General features: G+C 53.6%; 1 protein-coding gene across 1 annotated transcript in view; it reads left to right on the top strand.

Annotated features, from left to right (window-relative positions):
* The window catches only part of Tpcn2 (two pore segment channel 2), a 30834-nt gene extending 25467 nt beyond the window's left edge, over nt 1-5367 (top strand). The window contains exons 18-25 of the mRNA XM_005351612.3: nt 529-628; nt 1236-1307; nt 1859-1932; nt 2298-2379; nt 2504-2586; nt 3101-3182; nt 3891-3985; nt 4785-5367. Coding sequence (XP_005351669.1) covers nt 529-628; nt 1236-1307; nt 1859-1932; nt 2298-2379; nt 2504-2586; nt 3101-3182; nt 3891-3985; nt 4785-4863 — 667 coding nt within the window. The 3' untranslated portion in view covers nt 4864-5367. The remainder of the gene's footprint in view (nt 1-528; nt 629-1235; nt 1308-1858; nt 1933-2297; nt 2380-2503; nt 2587-3100; nt 3183-3890; nt 3986-4784) is intronic.
* Nucleotides 5368-16498: the final 11131 nt, after the last annotated feature.

Here is a 16498-nt window from a genome sequence, read left to right as displayed (position 1 = left end):
CTGTGACTGTGCTGGGAGGTGTGACCGTGGCTGTGGCTGTAGCAGTGCTGGGAGGTGTGACCGTGGCTGTGACTGTGCTGGGAGGTGTAACTGTGGCTGTGACTGTTCTAGGAGGTGTGACCGTGGCTGTGACTGTGCTGGGAGGTGTGACTGTGGCTGTGACTGTGCTGGGAGGTGTGACTGTGGCTGTGACTGTGCTGGGAGGTGTGACCGTGGCTGTGACTGTGCTGGGAGGTGTGACCGTGGCTTGACTGTGCTGGGAGGTGTGACCATGGCTGTGGCTGTAGCAGTGCTGGGAGGTGTGGATGTGGTTGTGGCTGTGTTAAGTATGGCTGTAGTTACCGTGTGGCTGTGGCTTTGGCTACCTGGGCACTAGGTGTGAGAAGGGTATGGCCAGGCTCAGTCTCCTACCTCCTGGAAGCTTTTTCTGCCTAGTGTCCATACAGTTACTGTTGCTGTCTGTTTGCCCCTGCTACCTAGCTGCTCTGTTCCCCTGGACCTCCTAACATGGCTTCTGTGTCTTCCTAGGAAGCCCAAGCAGTATGGCCCACTGTCGCTGTGGGACATGACACGGCTGGTGAACACACTGATTGTGTTCCGTTTCCTACGCATCATCCCGAATGTGAAGGTATGTACACGTGCGTGCGCGCGTGCACACATACACACGCACACACACACACACACACACACACACACACACACACGTGCGCGCGCACATACCGTGATCTGGGGCAAGGGCACTCATCACCAGGGAACACACCTTCAAGCCCCCTTAGCATTCTTGAGCTGCTGGGGTGGGGTCACTGGATCAAGAGCTCATACTTCCATTTCTTTTAGCTTCTGGGTCACAGAGATGCAAATCATGTCTCACTGGGCGGGCAGGCAGAGGGTGGTCACAGGGTCTGGATGCGGCTCTAAAAGGGACCTGTGACTCTGCACCCATATTTGGGGGATATGTGAGCTTGTGTGTGAGTGTGGGTGTGAACGTGTGTGGGTATGTAGGGTTTCTTTTGTGGTGGATGTGTACAGGATGTATGTAGTGTGGACATCTAAGGGAGTATGATGTATGTAGGAGTGTAGGTGGCCTTGAGGTGGTGTCTAAGTGTGTGTGGATCGCTATGGGGTAGCTTGCTGGTCCCCCCTGCTCTCCTAATCAGGGTGAGAATGTGTGTTGTGGAGTGCACTGTTGTCTCCGGGGCAGGAAGAGTTAGACTAAACCCTCTTCCTACTCACAGCCAATGGCCATAGTAACCAGCACCATCCTAGGCCTGATCCAGAACCTGAGGGCATTTGGTGGGATCCTGGTGGTAAGTCCTGGTTGGGTTGGCTCTGTGGAGTCTAAGTGGCATGTGTCTGGCCTGGCTTCGCTCTGGTGAAGTTCACAGCAGTGCCAGGATGCCAGACTTGGTCCCTTCCTTCCAAAGAGGACCTGGGGTTACTATCCCCACTCTGTTCCAGGGTCCTGTGGTAACTGCCCAGTCCCTCATGACTCCTGGGTCTTGCGCCACAGTGAGAAACAGTGAGAAAAATCACAAATGGCTTATCCAGGGCCCACACAGCCCCCGTAGACCCAAGCTTGAGATTTTGAAAGATGCTTTTTGTAGACATATTTCAGGGCTTGTAGCCATGTGTGCCAGGCAGAAGCCGAGATGTTCCTGGGCCTCGGCTGAGGCCAGATGGCCTGGTCTGTCCTCTCTGATAGCAGGCCTACAACTGTGGAACTTGAGAAGCACCTAGATCTCCTGGAGAGCTAGCCTGGTGCTTCCGGTCTCCCCAGCTTCCATCTTTAGGACAGGGTCATCTGTGTGCTCCCCTGACTCCTCTCCTTTGGCTATACTGACAGCAGCTCCTCCTCCAGGTGGTATATTACGTGTTCGCCATCATTGGGATCAACCTATTTCGAGGTGTCATTGTGCCTCCTGGCAACAGCAGGTAAGGGACTGACTGTGCCTGAGGCCATTAGCCTATGGGCACCTCTTTGGGCCTTTTCCTTAAACATCTCTTGTAGGTGTCCTGTCCTGGGTCTCCTGAGGGTCCCCTTCATGAGGGTCTAGGCTATGACGGTGCTGCGGTGGGACTGGGGGTAGAGTGTCATCCTCAGAACCTGGAGTCTAAGATTGCAGGGATGGGGGCCTCTTGGGTCATGTCATATACTCTCCCTGTGTGGCTGGAAAGTAGCATTTTCCTTTGCCTTTCCCCTGGGACCTAATAGTCCATTCTGGGCTGAAGAGTGGGCCAGTGCTTAGCTGAGCAGGCCCCTGGCTACAGCTCCTAACCAAGGGATATTGTGTCTCCAGCCTGGTGCCTAACAACAGCTCAGCCCCGTGTGGAAGCTTCGAGCAGCTAGGTTACTGGTCCAACAACTTTGATGACTTTGCTGTGAGTCCTCTGCCTTGTCTCCCGGTCCAGCTCACCTGGAACACCCCTCTGCCTTGCCCGTTCCCTGGGTTCCTCCTGTACCTTGTCCTGGGCCCTCCTGGACCCTACCTCTGCCGCCCCACAGGCTGCTCTGATCACACTGTGGAACGTGATGGTGGTGAACAATTGGCAGGTACTCCTGGACGCCTATCGGCGCTACTCAGGCCCGTAAGTCTGTCTGCCCCAGTGCTGGCTCTGAGTTGGGCAGACTGTGGAGGGAACTAGTCCCTGACCTTGGAAGGCTGGCCAAGCCGTGTCCTGGCAGGCTTTAGCCTTCATCCACACTACACTGGGAGATAGCCAGAGTCCTGGGCTCATGCACTCTGGGGTGCAGGTGTGAGAGAAATAAATAGTGTATATTATTGCCTGGGGTTTCTGGGGATTTCTATGGGGTGGAGTCCTAGGGGAACAGCGAGGTAACTCATTTAGCTCATAGCTTGGAGAACTTTGACCAGCTCAGCAGAACAGCCTGGGTTTAAATCTAACTTTCACCTCATGCTAGGCTTCTCTGGTGTCTCTGGCACCTCCAAGTCCTGGCATTATGGGGACATTACTACACTCTACACTGGAGTTAGCAGCAGGGTGTGATGAGGCCCTTACTGATGTGCGTTGGGAGCTGTTTGACTTTCTGGAATGATCTCACCCCACTCAAAATGAGTCCTGGCCTCCTTGTCCTTCACAGGTGGTCAACGGTGTATTTTGTGCTATGGTGGTTGGTGTCCTCTGTCATCTGGGTCAACCTGTTTCTGGCTCTGCTTCTGGAGGTACCGGATATCTCTGTCCAGGCCTGAGACTGCCTACTGAGCTGTCTAGCGTCTTGGTGGGTGGGTCCCACTACTGACCAAGACTACAGGCGGAAGGGAACCTGGCTGGGGGCCTCTGAGCTGCTTGTCCTGGCTCATCTGTTTTAGGGTGCCTATTGCTAAAGCGAAATATCAAAAAACAAGTTGGGGAGGAAAGGGTTTATTTGACTTAGACTTTCAAATCACTGTTCATCACTGAAGGAATTCGGGATAGGAACTCAAACAGGGCACGGATCCTGGAGGCAGGAGCTGATGCAGAGGCCATGGAGGGTGCTGCTTAGTGGCTTGCTCAGCCTGTTTTCTTATAGAACACCAATCCAGGGATGGTACCGCCCACAATGGGCTGGGCCCTCCCCCACTGATCACTAAATGAGAAAATGGCTTACAGCTGGATCTCATGGAGGCGTTCCCTCAGCTGATGACTCCAGCTTGTGTCAAATTGACACACAAAACTAGCAAGTACAAGGTCTTGGGGTTCTCAGGACCCCAAGCTGTTTTGAGGATGGAGTCGGGCATCTTGTTATTTCACTGGTGTGGATCTCATAGGCTCTGCATCCAGATGTCCAGGGTGAGCTGCTCCCTACAGTGACTGTACTGTGACTCTAGACTGGGCAATGGGGTTCTGGCTCCAAAGCTGGTGCCATACTTATATCTTTCTTCTTGCTCCAGAACTTTCTCCACAGATGGGACCCTCAAAGTCATAATCAGCTCCTTGTTGGTACCCGGCAGACCACCTATCAGATGTCTGTGGAGCTCATGTTCAGGTGTGGGCCTTGGGAGTGTGCCTCCAGGCATGGAGCTGACGGGGCGGGGGTGGGGGGGCCTCCACTGAGTCCCCTGGGTTGAGCCTCCACCGAGCCCCCTGGGCTGCCGCTGAGCCTCCATCCAGTCCCCTGGGCTGCCGCTGAGCCTCCATCCAGTCCCCTGGGCTGCCGCTGAGCCTCCATCCAGTCCCCTGGGCTGCCGCTGAACTGGCAAGAGATGCTTACAGCTTAACACAACTGTGGACACTTGTGCTTCCACCAGGGACGTGGACTCTGCTCTACTTGGGGTCTAGCATGTAGCAGGGACCATGGGACACAGCCAGGTGGCCTGAAGGAGCCACACCTTCTCCTTTTGTGACATCATGGAGGTTGTCCTCTGCTTGCATAGGACATCTGTCATGGGCTCCATGTCCTTTCACCAGCGTTGGCTATGTGCCAGCTGTAGTCATGCCAGTGCGTGTGAGAAGGACTCTCGAAGGTTCCAGGCTTTCACTTAACTCTTTTTGGGGCAGGGTAGAGTCCAGGCTGTGTACATGGTACTGTCTACATTGAACCCTTCTTAGCCTCCTCTCGTGTGCTCATCACTGCACACAAAGGTTTTAACATCTGCATCTCCCTGAGGCAGGACCTATAGGCTGATGTCCCCCTGCCCCGCCACAGACTGTTTTGAAAGTACCTCCTGGTTGGGGACTGAGTCCTGGGTACTCGTAGACTATGCCTGCTGGCTTGGCTTGCAGCCTCTGAGAGACCCAGGCACATCTCTCTCTGAAGCTTTTGTGTGATTGTCCCTACTCTGCAGGGACATCCTAGAAGAGCCCAAGGAGGAGGAACTGATGGAGAAGCTGCACAAGCACCCACACTTGCAGCTGTACAGGTGACATCAGAACGGCCTCCCAGCCAGGGTGGCAGGACAGAGATGCTGGCCTAGGGCCCATGCTGTGGAGGCAGCAGCTGGTAGAGACCAAGCAAGAAAAGACGGTGCCTGGGGCAGACCACTTGGGGACGGACGTGGGTGCAGTCTGTGGCCTTGGCAGGCCGTGGTCGGCACTGCAGGGCAGCCTCCCTCCAGTTGCTGCTCTGGTGAGACTTACTAAGGAAAGAGAGTGATTTTTGCAGGGACCTCAAAGCCCAGGAAGTGAGAAGGCCTCATCTCCCCTTGTCCCCCACAGGCTATCTGTGTCTTCAGAGTTGGTGGCCTCGGTGAACCCAAGCCTGCAGAGGGCCTGTGGGGGGTAGCTGGCAGGTCTTTGGGGCATCAGGGTGGTTTCACACCTCAAGAATGTCACCGCTTTGTTTCACGGTGTCTGTGAATGTGATCAGGTATGCCTGGGGGTCGCAATGCCAATCATTTTCTGTTTTGTAAAGAATAAGTTTGTTCTTACTCTGTCCTTGCTTCTCTCTGTCCCGGGGCTGTCGGGTAGGCTTGCTTAGCTTGTGGACCACACAAGAGCATCAGGTTGTGAGGTGTGATCTCTTACCTGTGTGAGACGTACCTGTTAGTGCACAAAGTCTAAGCCAGAGGTGGTTCTGTTTTGTGTGTCCTCAGAATTTGTGGCAGAGGGAGCTGGGGTAGGAAGGTAGGGGAATTCATTAACTCAGGACACTAGACTGGCCTTTGGTTTTCTCATTTCAGATGCCAACTCTGGGGGTTGGTGGTGGTAGAGTTTTTTGGGATCTTTCAGGCGACAGGCTAGCTCCAAGTGATGTCTGCCATGGGCAATGATAAGGAATCTGGGGCTGTGAGCCTCTGGATTTTCCCATGGTCTGGGAGAGGAATCTGCCGGAAGTGTAATTGAGGAATCTTCAAAAAAGCCAGGAAAGCACAGTGCTCAGGCGGTGAGTGCTGGAGAGAGGTGCTGGCTCCCTGCAGGAGGCTCAGGGTACTAGCTCAGGGATGACTTGGGAATCCTGGTTCTTTTCCTGACATCCTCATTGTGGGGCCTTTGGAACTCCTGAAGACAGTCTGAGACCTGCCCCTCCCAGGAGGCTGGATTGGAGAACATACCCAATTGTCCTGAGCTGGACCAGATGGGCCACATGTGGCAGTGGTGTCTCTGTTCCCGACCTTGACTCTAAGCCTTGGGTGCCACCTGCTGGAGAGATGGGCTCTTCTGATGCTACCAATGTCTGGTGGCCTCTGGGACTCCCCAGAGGCTGCTCTTTGGTTTTCCCTGCCAGCACCTCAGAGTAAGCCTGGTCTGGTGCCTGCTGGGTGGATGGCAGTGCCCTGGTTCTGCTTCTGCTGTCCAGTGCTGCCCAGTCCACCCCATACCACCACCCTTGCTTTTGTGCAGAAATCTACCCTGCAGGTCATTTTAATCAGTCAGAGCTGGGTTCTGGGAGATGATTTCCACTCAGACTGCCCTGCCTGCAGTAAGGGTAGCTGAGATGACGTCACTGGAGTGTGTGCAGAGGGACTGGAGGAACCCCAGCGATATTCTGGGGGCCTCCTCTGCTCACTGTCCTGTCCATTTCAAATTCTGCGAGTCACCAGTGGCCTTGTGGGGGCTTTGTGCAGCACGGGTGGCCATGGGGGCAACCTGTTTGAGGAGTGTGGGCTTGCGCTTCTCAGGGAGCCATCGTGGTGGCTCTGCGGACTCCCCCCAGCTTTCTGTGGTCACCTTTTGGTACTGGGTACAAAAGCTGGGAGTCTGAAGCACGCAGCATAGACAGAACTGGTGTCATAGCCCTGATGGCTGTCCAAAGAGAAGGTGGGAGTGGGGGGTGACTGAGGCTGAAGAGCCTGGCGCTAGGGTCTGAGTTCCACTAGGGGCCTTTTGTCCCTATGGCCAGGGTATCCTGGGGTCAGCAGGAGGCACGGGAGGCTGAGCCTGTCAGGGCAACAGTGAGCTCATGGTGGGGTAGAGTGGGCACCCTTGGCCTGAACCCTGAGTTTGGATTGCCCACATTTCTGTAGTGCACTGGGGTGAGTTGTCAGACATGTCTAGTGCACACTGGGAGACAATGAGGGGACCTGAGGACACGTGGAGACCACATCCACCTGGGTGACTAGGTCCAGCTAGTGCTTGCGACCTGAACACTGAGACATTTTCATTTTCTACACTGGATATCTTGGGCAGTAGCCAATCCCAGGGGCTCCTGCAAGTCCTTGGCACCCAATCCCAGGTCATGTTGTAAGCACTACCAGGACTTGTGTGACTGTGTGGCTCTGCCTCCCCGGCTTTTGTGAGCCCTCTAGGCTATACCTGGGACCTCACTAGGTCCTTGGAAGAGCAGCCAGCGCTCTATACTGCTGAGCCTTCTCTCCAGCCTAGCACTTCCCAGGGTCAGCCCTACACAAGGAATCTTCTGGTTTCTTCTTTCTCCCAATGGTTGCTACCCTCCTTAATGTGTGTCTCTGAGCATTTCAAAAACAGTTAAGCAGTTGAACACTTGCTACTGGTTCCTGTCACTGCCCACTGCCTACCCCCTCCCTTGCAGAGCTACCTCAAGTGTCATCCTGGGGGGTCACATCAGCCTCTAAAGGTGGCCTTGGGAACCTTTGTCTCCATCAGCAGTTCTCAACTTGTGTATCGTGACCCCCAAAGGGGTCACATATCACACATCCTGCATACCAGATATTTACATTACGATTCATAACAGCAGAATTATGGTTATGAAGTAGCAATAAAATAATTTTATGGCGACATGAGGAACTGTAAACCACTGCTCCAGATCTTTGCTGTGTGGCTAGAAACGCCAGCACTATTACAGGGAGGTTTCAGCTGCTTTGTTGCCATGGGATCACGTGCGTTTCTAAATTCTGACCAGATGGGCAAGGTGGCACACACCTTTAATCCCAATATTCAGGAGGCAGAGGCGGGTGATCTCTGAGCTGTCATCCTGGTCTACATAGGACAGCCAGGGCTACATAGAGCAATTCTGTGAAGCAAAACAAACCCCACCTTGGGAGAAGACACTAGCCTTCTCTGTTTTATCTTTTCATTATTATCATTACTGTTGTTGTTAAGTGACACTGTGTGAGCCTCCACTCCTGTTGGGATTTTTCACCTCAGCACCCCCTTGCTGAGACACTGTGAGCCCTGGTCTGAGTCTCCAGAGAGCTACTGGTAGTTCGGCCTTTCTGTGTTAACAGTGCAGTTGGCCTCTGTGACTGGGTGCTCTGCCCTGGCTTAGCTCACGGTCACAAATATTTGAAGGCTGACTATGCCCAGGTCTTGCTGCTGCCCCATGGCATATGGCGGGCACTGAGTTAGCTAGGGTGAACTGCAGATGTCCTCTTGATGTGGTTTGAAGTGTGCAGGCTGACATGAGAACACCGGATCACTTAACGTGGATCTTGGTGTCCTGGGTGGGACCGGGTCCATCCTGGAGCCGTACCCTGAGGCTACTGAGATGCCAGTAATCCTGGGGTCCATAAGAGAACCCCTGCCCAAGTGCCACAGGAGGTGACCAAAGGATGGACTCATCTCTTGGGGAGATAGGGCTGGGGAGAAGGAGCCTTGGGTTCTGGACCTGATGCATGGTCATGTGTTTGGCTTTATTGTGACATGTTGAACATTAACATGGGACAGAAAGGGGAACAAGAGAGGTGTTGGGCAGGGAGCGAGGTTGGGTCCTCAGGCAGCTTTGTTTCAGAGCTGGGCTAAGTTTTCTGTTTTCCTCCAAGGGTGGCTGTGTGGACAGATCGTGTGCTTGGTACTGAGTCTACTGCTGAGGTGGGGGGTGACCTGGTCCTCCTGGGGAGGGTGTGGCTGGGGGTGCTTTTTTTCGGGTGGGGGGGGGCTGAGGTGGGGGGTGACCTGGTCCTCCTGGGGAGGGTGTGGCTGGGGGGGACCTGGTTCTCCTGGGGGGTGTATGTGGCTGGGGGTGACCTGGTCCTCCTGGGGAGGGTGTGGCTGGGGGTGACCTGGTCCTCCTGGGGGGTGTGTGTGGGTGGGGGTGACCTGGCCATTCTGGGGAGGGTGTGGCTGGATGTTCCTGGGGTGGTGGTGTGTGACTGACCAGGGCTGTGGAACAGAGGTGGTGGCAGGAGAGAGTGTTGGGGCAGCATCTGGATGGGGTCAGGGTAGCCTAGTGGGGGTTGGAGTATGTATATCATCCACTGCACCTGGGGTCAGAGCAGTGTTAGCTGGAGCAGGAATCCTGCTGTTCTCTCCAGAAGTGTCACCTGTGGGAGCAGATGGTGGCCACTGGGCATCTTCCTGTTGCCTCCTGATATCTTCCTCTCGGTGGCTGGCTGGGATCCAGGACCGATGCCTGATCTGTCGCTGGGGCCCAGGAGCAGGGCGTTTGATGTGGTCTTGGTCCGCTCCTCCTAGATGCAGTTGCTTCTCCCTAGACCAGCCCGGATTGAGTTTCCAGCCTTGGAGATAATTGGCGGTTTTTATTCACAGGTTAGAACAGCACCTTGCTTCAGAAAGAAAGCCCGTGGGGCTTGGGCACACCACTGCTCTTAAAAGTTAGAGCAGGCGTGGGGCTCAGGTGACTCGCCTCACATCAAAGTGGCCAGCAGACGCTGGGGGCAGCGGGCGGGCATTGCCCTGCCCTCTAATCACACTTTGGGGCCTGAGCTTTTCTTCTGGGTCATTCAGTCAGAGCCTCACCAGGCAGGAGTAGGACACACACCTGTGGGGCACCTGCCCTACAGCAGTTGGTTAATCCATGCAGGGACCGGGGCCCCAGCAGCACCTGTCTCTAGGTTAGCCAGGTCTTCCTCCTCGGCCCTGTACCTTTGGCCTTTAATGGGAAGTGGGGGTTCTCATATAGCCCAGGCTGGTCTTGTACTCACCTTGAACTTCCGGCCCTCCTTTCTTTGCCCCTCTAATGTTGGTATTATAGCCCTGTACCACCAAGCCCAACTTAGGTAGGTAGTGCTGGGATCAAGTCCAGGGCTTCATGCATGCTAGACCAGTACTCCGTCAATCAAGCCCCAGCCCCAGCTGCGGCCTCTTCTTTTGGAGTACAGCTAACATGCATGCATTGTCTTCCACAGAGGAAAGGCCAAGAACATTCTACCTAACCAAACCCAAGTCCAAGGCCTAGCAGTCACCAAGAGGAGGACTGTGTGGGCATTTTTCAGGACCCTGCCTCAGAACTTGTGATTGAGGAGGTGGCCCAGGGGTCCTTCCTGGAGTGTGCCTGGCTCCCCTCCTCTGCCTCTTGCTTATTTTCAGCAAACAGAAGGAACGTCCACAGTTTCTGTTGGGTTTATTCTCAAAGCAGACTCGGAGAGGCACAGTTAACTCAGGCCCTTACCCAGAGGTCAGACGAAGCAAATGGTTCATCAAGGAAGAGTGTTGCTGTGGGCCCCTCCCCACTGAGGTTGGCATGTGTGCCTCAGTCAGCACAGTCCTAGCAGGAAACGGTCCTCTCTATCGCCTTGGCCGAGGATCTGTGTTCAAGCTTCTCACTTGTACATGGAGAACCTGGTTGGAGCCTGTCCTGTGCAGGGGCAGAGAGGGACTCGGAGTTTCTGGGTAGAGGTTGAATCCCACGGCTCATCCACTACCTGAAGCTGCCTGTTTGAGCTGGCCACTGCCTGGGTCCACTTGCTTCCTGCCTTGGTCTTAGATATTCAGAGCATGTCTCCCAGCTGTCCCTCTTCTGGAGGAGGTGGTAGGTGGTGGAGAAGCCCAGCCTTGATCAGGGACTTCCTGCAGGTGGTGCCTGGGTTTCCAGACCTTGGTAATGGGTGGACTGTTACCATCCCTGATGGAGGGGGATGCTGGGGTCCACTGTCTCCGCACCTCCTACCCTGGGCTGGGAGCCATCAGTACCAAACTGTTCACTTGTGATTGGAGCCCAGGATCAGCCAGGCTGATTAGCCAGGCTCTGCAGCAGGGGTTATGTTACCCCACACACCCTGGTAGTCTTGTATGAGTTCTGCTTGCCACTGAAGAGAACAAGGACAGGGCTGAGGGAGGGGCCTGGTGCACTTAGGGATGGCAATTCTGCACCAACAGCTTCACCCAGAGCATCCTTTTGTATGGAGGTACCCAAGAAACCAAGGTCAGAACCCTTGTTTTCCAGATAGGGAAACTGAGGCCAGAGAGAAGAGAGCTGCTGATGCTGTGTGGCCCAAAGGGCTGAACCCTGGACTCTTGTCGGAACTGATCCATGGTGGTCTCCCTAGACTCGTGCTGGATGCAGGATGGGAGAAGCTCTCCTTTCCTCCCCCCTCTCCTGGTGACAAGCTTGGTAGCTCATGATGGGAGTTAGGCTGCCCTCAAGAGCCTCAACTCTGTGTGAAGTATGAGTTTTTAATCCCATTGCATTGTTTTTTATCATGTTCTTCAGTGTTTGGGATGAAGCCATTCATACACACTCAAGCACATGGTCAGTGTGGACTCCATCCATTTGTGATTACTGAAAGAATGGGACTCCAGAGTCTTGATATCTAACTCCTGGAAAGAGTTTGTGTGGCTCGTGTGTGGGTGCATGTGTGTGCATGTATATGTGTATATATGCATACAGAGGCCAGAGGATAACCTCAGACGTCCATTCCCCAGGACCTAGCCACCTTGTTTTTGAGACAGAATCTCTCATTAGGCTGGAACTCAACAAGTAGCCCGCAACCCCCTTGCACTGGGATTACAAGTATGCGCTACCATCCCTTAGTTATTTTAACATGGCTCCAAGGCTCTTAGTAGGACCCGAGGCTGTTGCCTTTTCCTTCTGCACCTCCTGGAGCCCCCCCTCCCCTGAGGGCAGCCACAGTGGAACTTGTGGGAGGTGGTTTGGGGCAGAGGCTTTGCTCCCCTGGTGATGAAGATGGCAGATGTTGACAGCTGCCTTTGGTACCTTGGGCTTCTCCCCATGCCTGACTGGACACTGATAGAGTCCATGTCTGGACATTCATGTTCTCTCCTGGAGCCATTGTTGGGGCTTAGGATAATTCACTATTGCATCCTTGCCCTCGCCTCCCCAAATCTGTGCCTGCCACATTGACTGGCAACACCCCTCCCCTGGCCTAGTCCACACTCCACTCTGCTGCTGCTGTGGCATCCCTGTTGCCAACCTCCCCCTCCTTTAGCTCTCTCTGGTGGATGAGAGGCATGGGAACCAGGATCCGGTACTGGCCTGTTTACTCTCTTCAGTCTCTCCCATCTCTCTCCTCTCTCCCTTCAAAGTTTTATTACTTTGTGTGTATAGGTGTTTTGCCTGAATCCATGACTATACCATGTGCATGCAGTATCCTTGGAGACCAGAAGAGGACATTGGATTCCCTGGAACTGGAGTTACAGACATTTGTGAGCCACCATGTAGGTGCTGGGGTTCACTGGATTTAAGCAGTGCTCTTAACTGCTGAGCCATCTCTACAGCCCAGATCTCTAGATGTCAGAAGGCCCGTGCCTGGAAGAGCCACGTTCTGATGGAAACACCCTATTTTAAATGTATTTTATTGAGTGAGTGAGTGAGTGAGTGTGTGTGTGTGTGTGTGTGTGTGTGTGTGTGTGTGTGTGTGTGTGTGTGTAGTGGAGTCGGGGGGCATGTGCTTGTCACAGCATGTGTGTGGAGATCAGAAACAACTTTTGGGAGTCAGTTGAGGCCAGGTCTCATGTTTGGAGCACTGCAAAGCATGCTGTAGGCTGGCCAGCCCACAGACTTCTTGCTGATTCTCCTCTCTTGCCCCCCATCTCTCAGTAGGAGTGCTGGTATCGCAGATGCACACCACCACATCTGGCTTTCTTTTTTTTTTCTTTATTGTTTTTAGCATGGGTTCCTGGGATGGAACTCAGATCATCAGGGTTGGGCAGCAAGTACTTTTACCCACTGAGCCATCTTCCCCGCTGCAGGTGTCTGCTCAGGTGAGCCACAGAGGTGAGCCTGCCAGGCTTCCCCTGAGGGTAGATCTGCAGGCCCCTGGGCCTGGACTCGTGCTTCTCAGTATTCTTAACCATTCAACAACACACTTCAAGTACCCAGAAAACATGTTTGAAAGAACTAGCACATCCCTCAAATCCTATCCCAACTATGACAGTTTATGAGCTACTTTAGTGTAAGATAGAACATTCTGGATAGGATAGAGATGAGGACGAAGCTTAGGCTTATGCACTTTTCTGTGCCTGGGACCTTTGCCTATTGGCAGGTTCCCAGGTTCCCTCTTAGAACTGATTTTCGATCATGCCTCACACACAAGAGTGAATTCAGAATTTTGGGAGCACCCAGCAGCACCACTGTCATATGTGTGATGTCTGTTTAAGAGCCAGATGTGGTCACATCTGTCATCCCAGCACTTGGGAGGTGGAAGTGGGAGGGTGGGATTTCAAGGGTAAGTTCCGAGCCAGTGTGGGTCACATGAGACCCTGACTCAGTGATGATAAATAATAACTATTAGCATTATATAAAAGTGAGAATAATGTTTTAAGAGTTGGCAGTGGTGGTTATACGGTATCTCAGTGGGCCCAGGGCCACAGCTGAGGCTGTGGATGCTGTGTGCATTGAGGGGTGTTGGTGATACCATTTGATTTTCTTGTCCAGGGTTCCTGGTCTCTGGGGACTCCAAGAATGTGCCAGTAGGATTCAGACCTGTCTGCTGGACTGTGATATTGGACGAGCTCCTGTCCAGTTCTTAGTTAGGGCTTAGCTTCCTTGCTTAGTACTGGACTTGAGGGGAGGTAACCCAGCCACTCCAGGAGGACCCATGCTGGTAGCGTTTAGATGCCTCTTGGACAGCTGTTTTTTTCGTTCTGGTACAGCTGGGTGTGGTAGGCATGGTTAAGTATGCCAGCTGCCCTGGATGCTTTAGCCCCAGGAAAGAAAACCATGGTATAAGGCCCTCACCTCACTGCCAGGCTCCCCTGTGACAGCTAGGAACGTGGAAGTTGTCATGGTCCCCTAATCTTTAGTATCCATCAGAACTCCTGGAGAGCTTGCTGGGCAGATTGCTGGGCCCCACCCTCAATTTCTGGCTCATAAACCTGATCTGGGGGTCCTCATGCTGAACTGCTCCACATGATTCACAAACCTGGGGGATGTACCCTGAGAGTGGCCATGTCCCCCCCCCCCACACCCTGCTCAAGTAACCTCCAAAAGTACCTAATCCCTAAGCACTGTGTGACCTTACCTGGGGATAGAATCTGCAGAAGTAGATCTTGAGATGGAGTCACAGTGGGTACAGGGTCAGCCTCACAGAATGATTGGTGTCCCTGTGAGGGGAGATAGAAGAGTCCCATGGAGATGGAGGTGGACATCACGTTATATAGCTCTGTCTTGAGGGAGGCCTGAGACTCTAGAAGCCAGAGCCATGGAAGGCTCCTCCCGTAGGCCCTTCAGAAGGACAGGGCCCAGATGCCAGCAAGCATGGATGCCTGCCTGGCCTTGTGAGCTGTGAAGGGAGACAGTCTCTGGTCTGAGTCCCCCAGTTTGTGGTGGCCTGTCACAGCGTCTTTGGGCAGCACAGCCCTCGGTGAGTGCCTCTTAGCATCATCTCATGCTGATGATGGACCCCAGGCCACCAAGACTCCTGGAGTTGGGCTGGAGTTGAAAGTCAGTGGGGACAGGGTAGCTTAAATGCCATTTTCTGGCTGTGTCTCTGTGTAGTGATCCAGGTAAGCAGGTTATGTCCCCATTGGCTTATCTCTTTGTTCTGAGGTGGTAGCACTGGAAGCTGGCTGAGCTGTGATCAGGAGCATCAGTGGGACAGAGGGCTGCTCTGCGGTGATTTGTCTTGAGGTTGTGTCATAGGGAAAGCATGCTGTCCTGACCCGGAGTGGTTCCCGAGCAGGCACGTGCTGGCCGGTTCTTAGCACTGCCTTCCTAGGTGGGAAGTGTTCTGGCCCCCATGGGTCGGTCTGTCAGCCTCAGGAATCTGCAGACCTCAGAAGACAGGTATATTTATCAGTGGCACTCAGGCAAGAGCTGGGGGGCTCTCTAGGCCAGGGGTCTGTTCTGTTATCTTCTGCTGCCTCTGTTTCCTAGTGTACAAGTTAGGATTGGCATGATCTCTGGGGCTGTAGGCACTCTGGAACTCTTAAGAAAGGCTTTTTATGGCGTGTAGCATCACTGGGAAGTGACTTTCAAAAGTCCGGTAGGATGGTAGAGGAGGGAAGGGGTTGCATTTTTCATGGGCTCTTGGCTGGTGGGGACCTGACTACTTGCCATGGCAGTTTGGGGCTCCTGGCAGCTCCTCCTTCCCCCTGTGTCTGTATACAGCTTCTTGGCCCTGTGTTCACCTGTCTCAGTGAGTGGTCTGAGCAGTGTCCCTCCCCTGGCTGAGGTGTGCACTGGGGTGGCAGGCACCTGTGTGCAGATCCAGAGGCCATTCATTGGTGAAGAGTTAGTCCTAGTGGGGCCTAGGGTGGGCTGACATCACCAGTACCTTGTAAATCCACAAGATGCCCAGAGTTGGCCTGGGTAATGGGATAGGTGCCCTTTATAGAGTCCAGCTGGTAGTATGAACTGGTGCCCAGAGCTGATTTACATACAGGTGAGGCCCTGTGGCAGGCCTAGGTTGTCCAGGCAATGGTAGAAAGAGTCTCAGACCAGGGCACCTGAAATCCCTGGCCTGGCCAGCAGAGGACAGCAGAGCTCCAGTGGCAATGGGTGGGTCCTGTCCAGTGCCCTCATCTCCCCATATTAGTGCTAGGCTGGTGGTTTTTCAAGTGGTCTTCCTTATAATTTTCATAAAGGCCTCCTCCTCTGGGCAGCTCTTCCTGGCCCCCAAGGCCCATGTGTATTGTCCCCTTTACTGTCCCTCATTCCTCATTTGCATATCCTTGTCCATCTTCTGCCTACGGGACCTTGAGGACCTGTGTGGGGACAGGAGTGTGTCTCCAGGGCTGGCCTGGGGCCACTGTCAGCATTTCCTGTGTGCTCTGCAGCTGGCCTCAGTGGATATGCAGGCCACCCCTCCATGTTCCTCTTGACTGATATGTGTATTTGTTCTCTGTCATGGACATTCTTTGGCTAGAATGTGAACCCCACCAGGATAGGGACATATTTTGCTTCTGGTCAAGTCGCTGGTGCCCAGGAAGGTGCTAGCATATAGAAAGATTCCCAGTAAATATCTGTTGCCCAAACCAATGGGAAGATTGACAGATGGAGGAATGGGTGTATACTGCTGGTCAGCCACATGGGGTCCAGTTTGGGGTGCAAATCTGGCCATGTTCTGACATACTCTCTGTTCTCTATGGACATTGAAGAGGGCAGAAGGCACCAGAGCCAGAATGGGGAAATGGTTGGCCTTGGGCTAGGCCAGTGTTAGAGCAGACCCTGGGGTGACAGTGGCCACCATGGGGACTCTGTCATGTGCAATTTGACATGCACAAGTGGATATCCTTATTTCTGTTTGGCAGGAAGGAACTGAGGCTCAGACCTTTCTCAACATGTCCCTTCTATGTACATCTGATGCTTCTAGAAATCAACCTGGTGCTGATTATGACTATGCTGATAGTCATAGTCAGAAACTATGCTGGTGTTGATGTGATAGGCAGCTCACACGGTGGGGGCGGGGGTGGAGTGGAGGTGTGAAGTCACTGCCTCCTTCAAGCAGGGTTCATGGTCCCTAGAGTCCAAAGCACTGCTGTAGTCAGATACGTTCAGCATTTT

Source organism: Microtus ochrogaster, chromosome 8 (genome assembly GCF_000317375.1).
Source record: "Microtus ochrogaster isolate Prairie Vole_2 chromosome 8, MicOch1.0, whole genome shotgun sequence".
Taxonomy (NCBI): domain Eukaryota; kingdom Metazoa; phylum Chordata; class Mammalia; order Rodentia; family Cricetidae; genus Microtus; species Microtus ochrogaster.
Note: the sequence above shows the minus strand (reverse complement) of the source record. Positions and strands in the feature narration are given on the sequence as shown.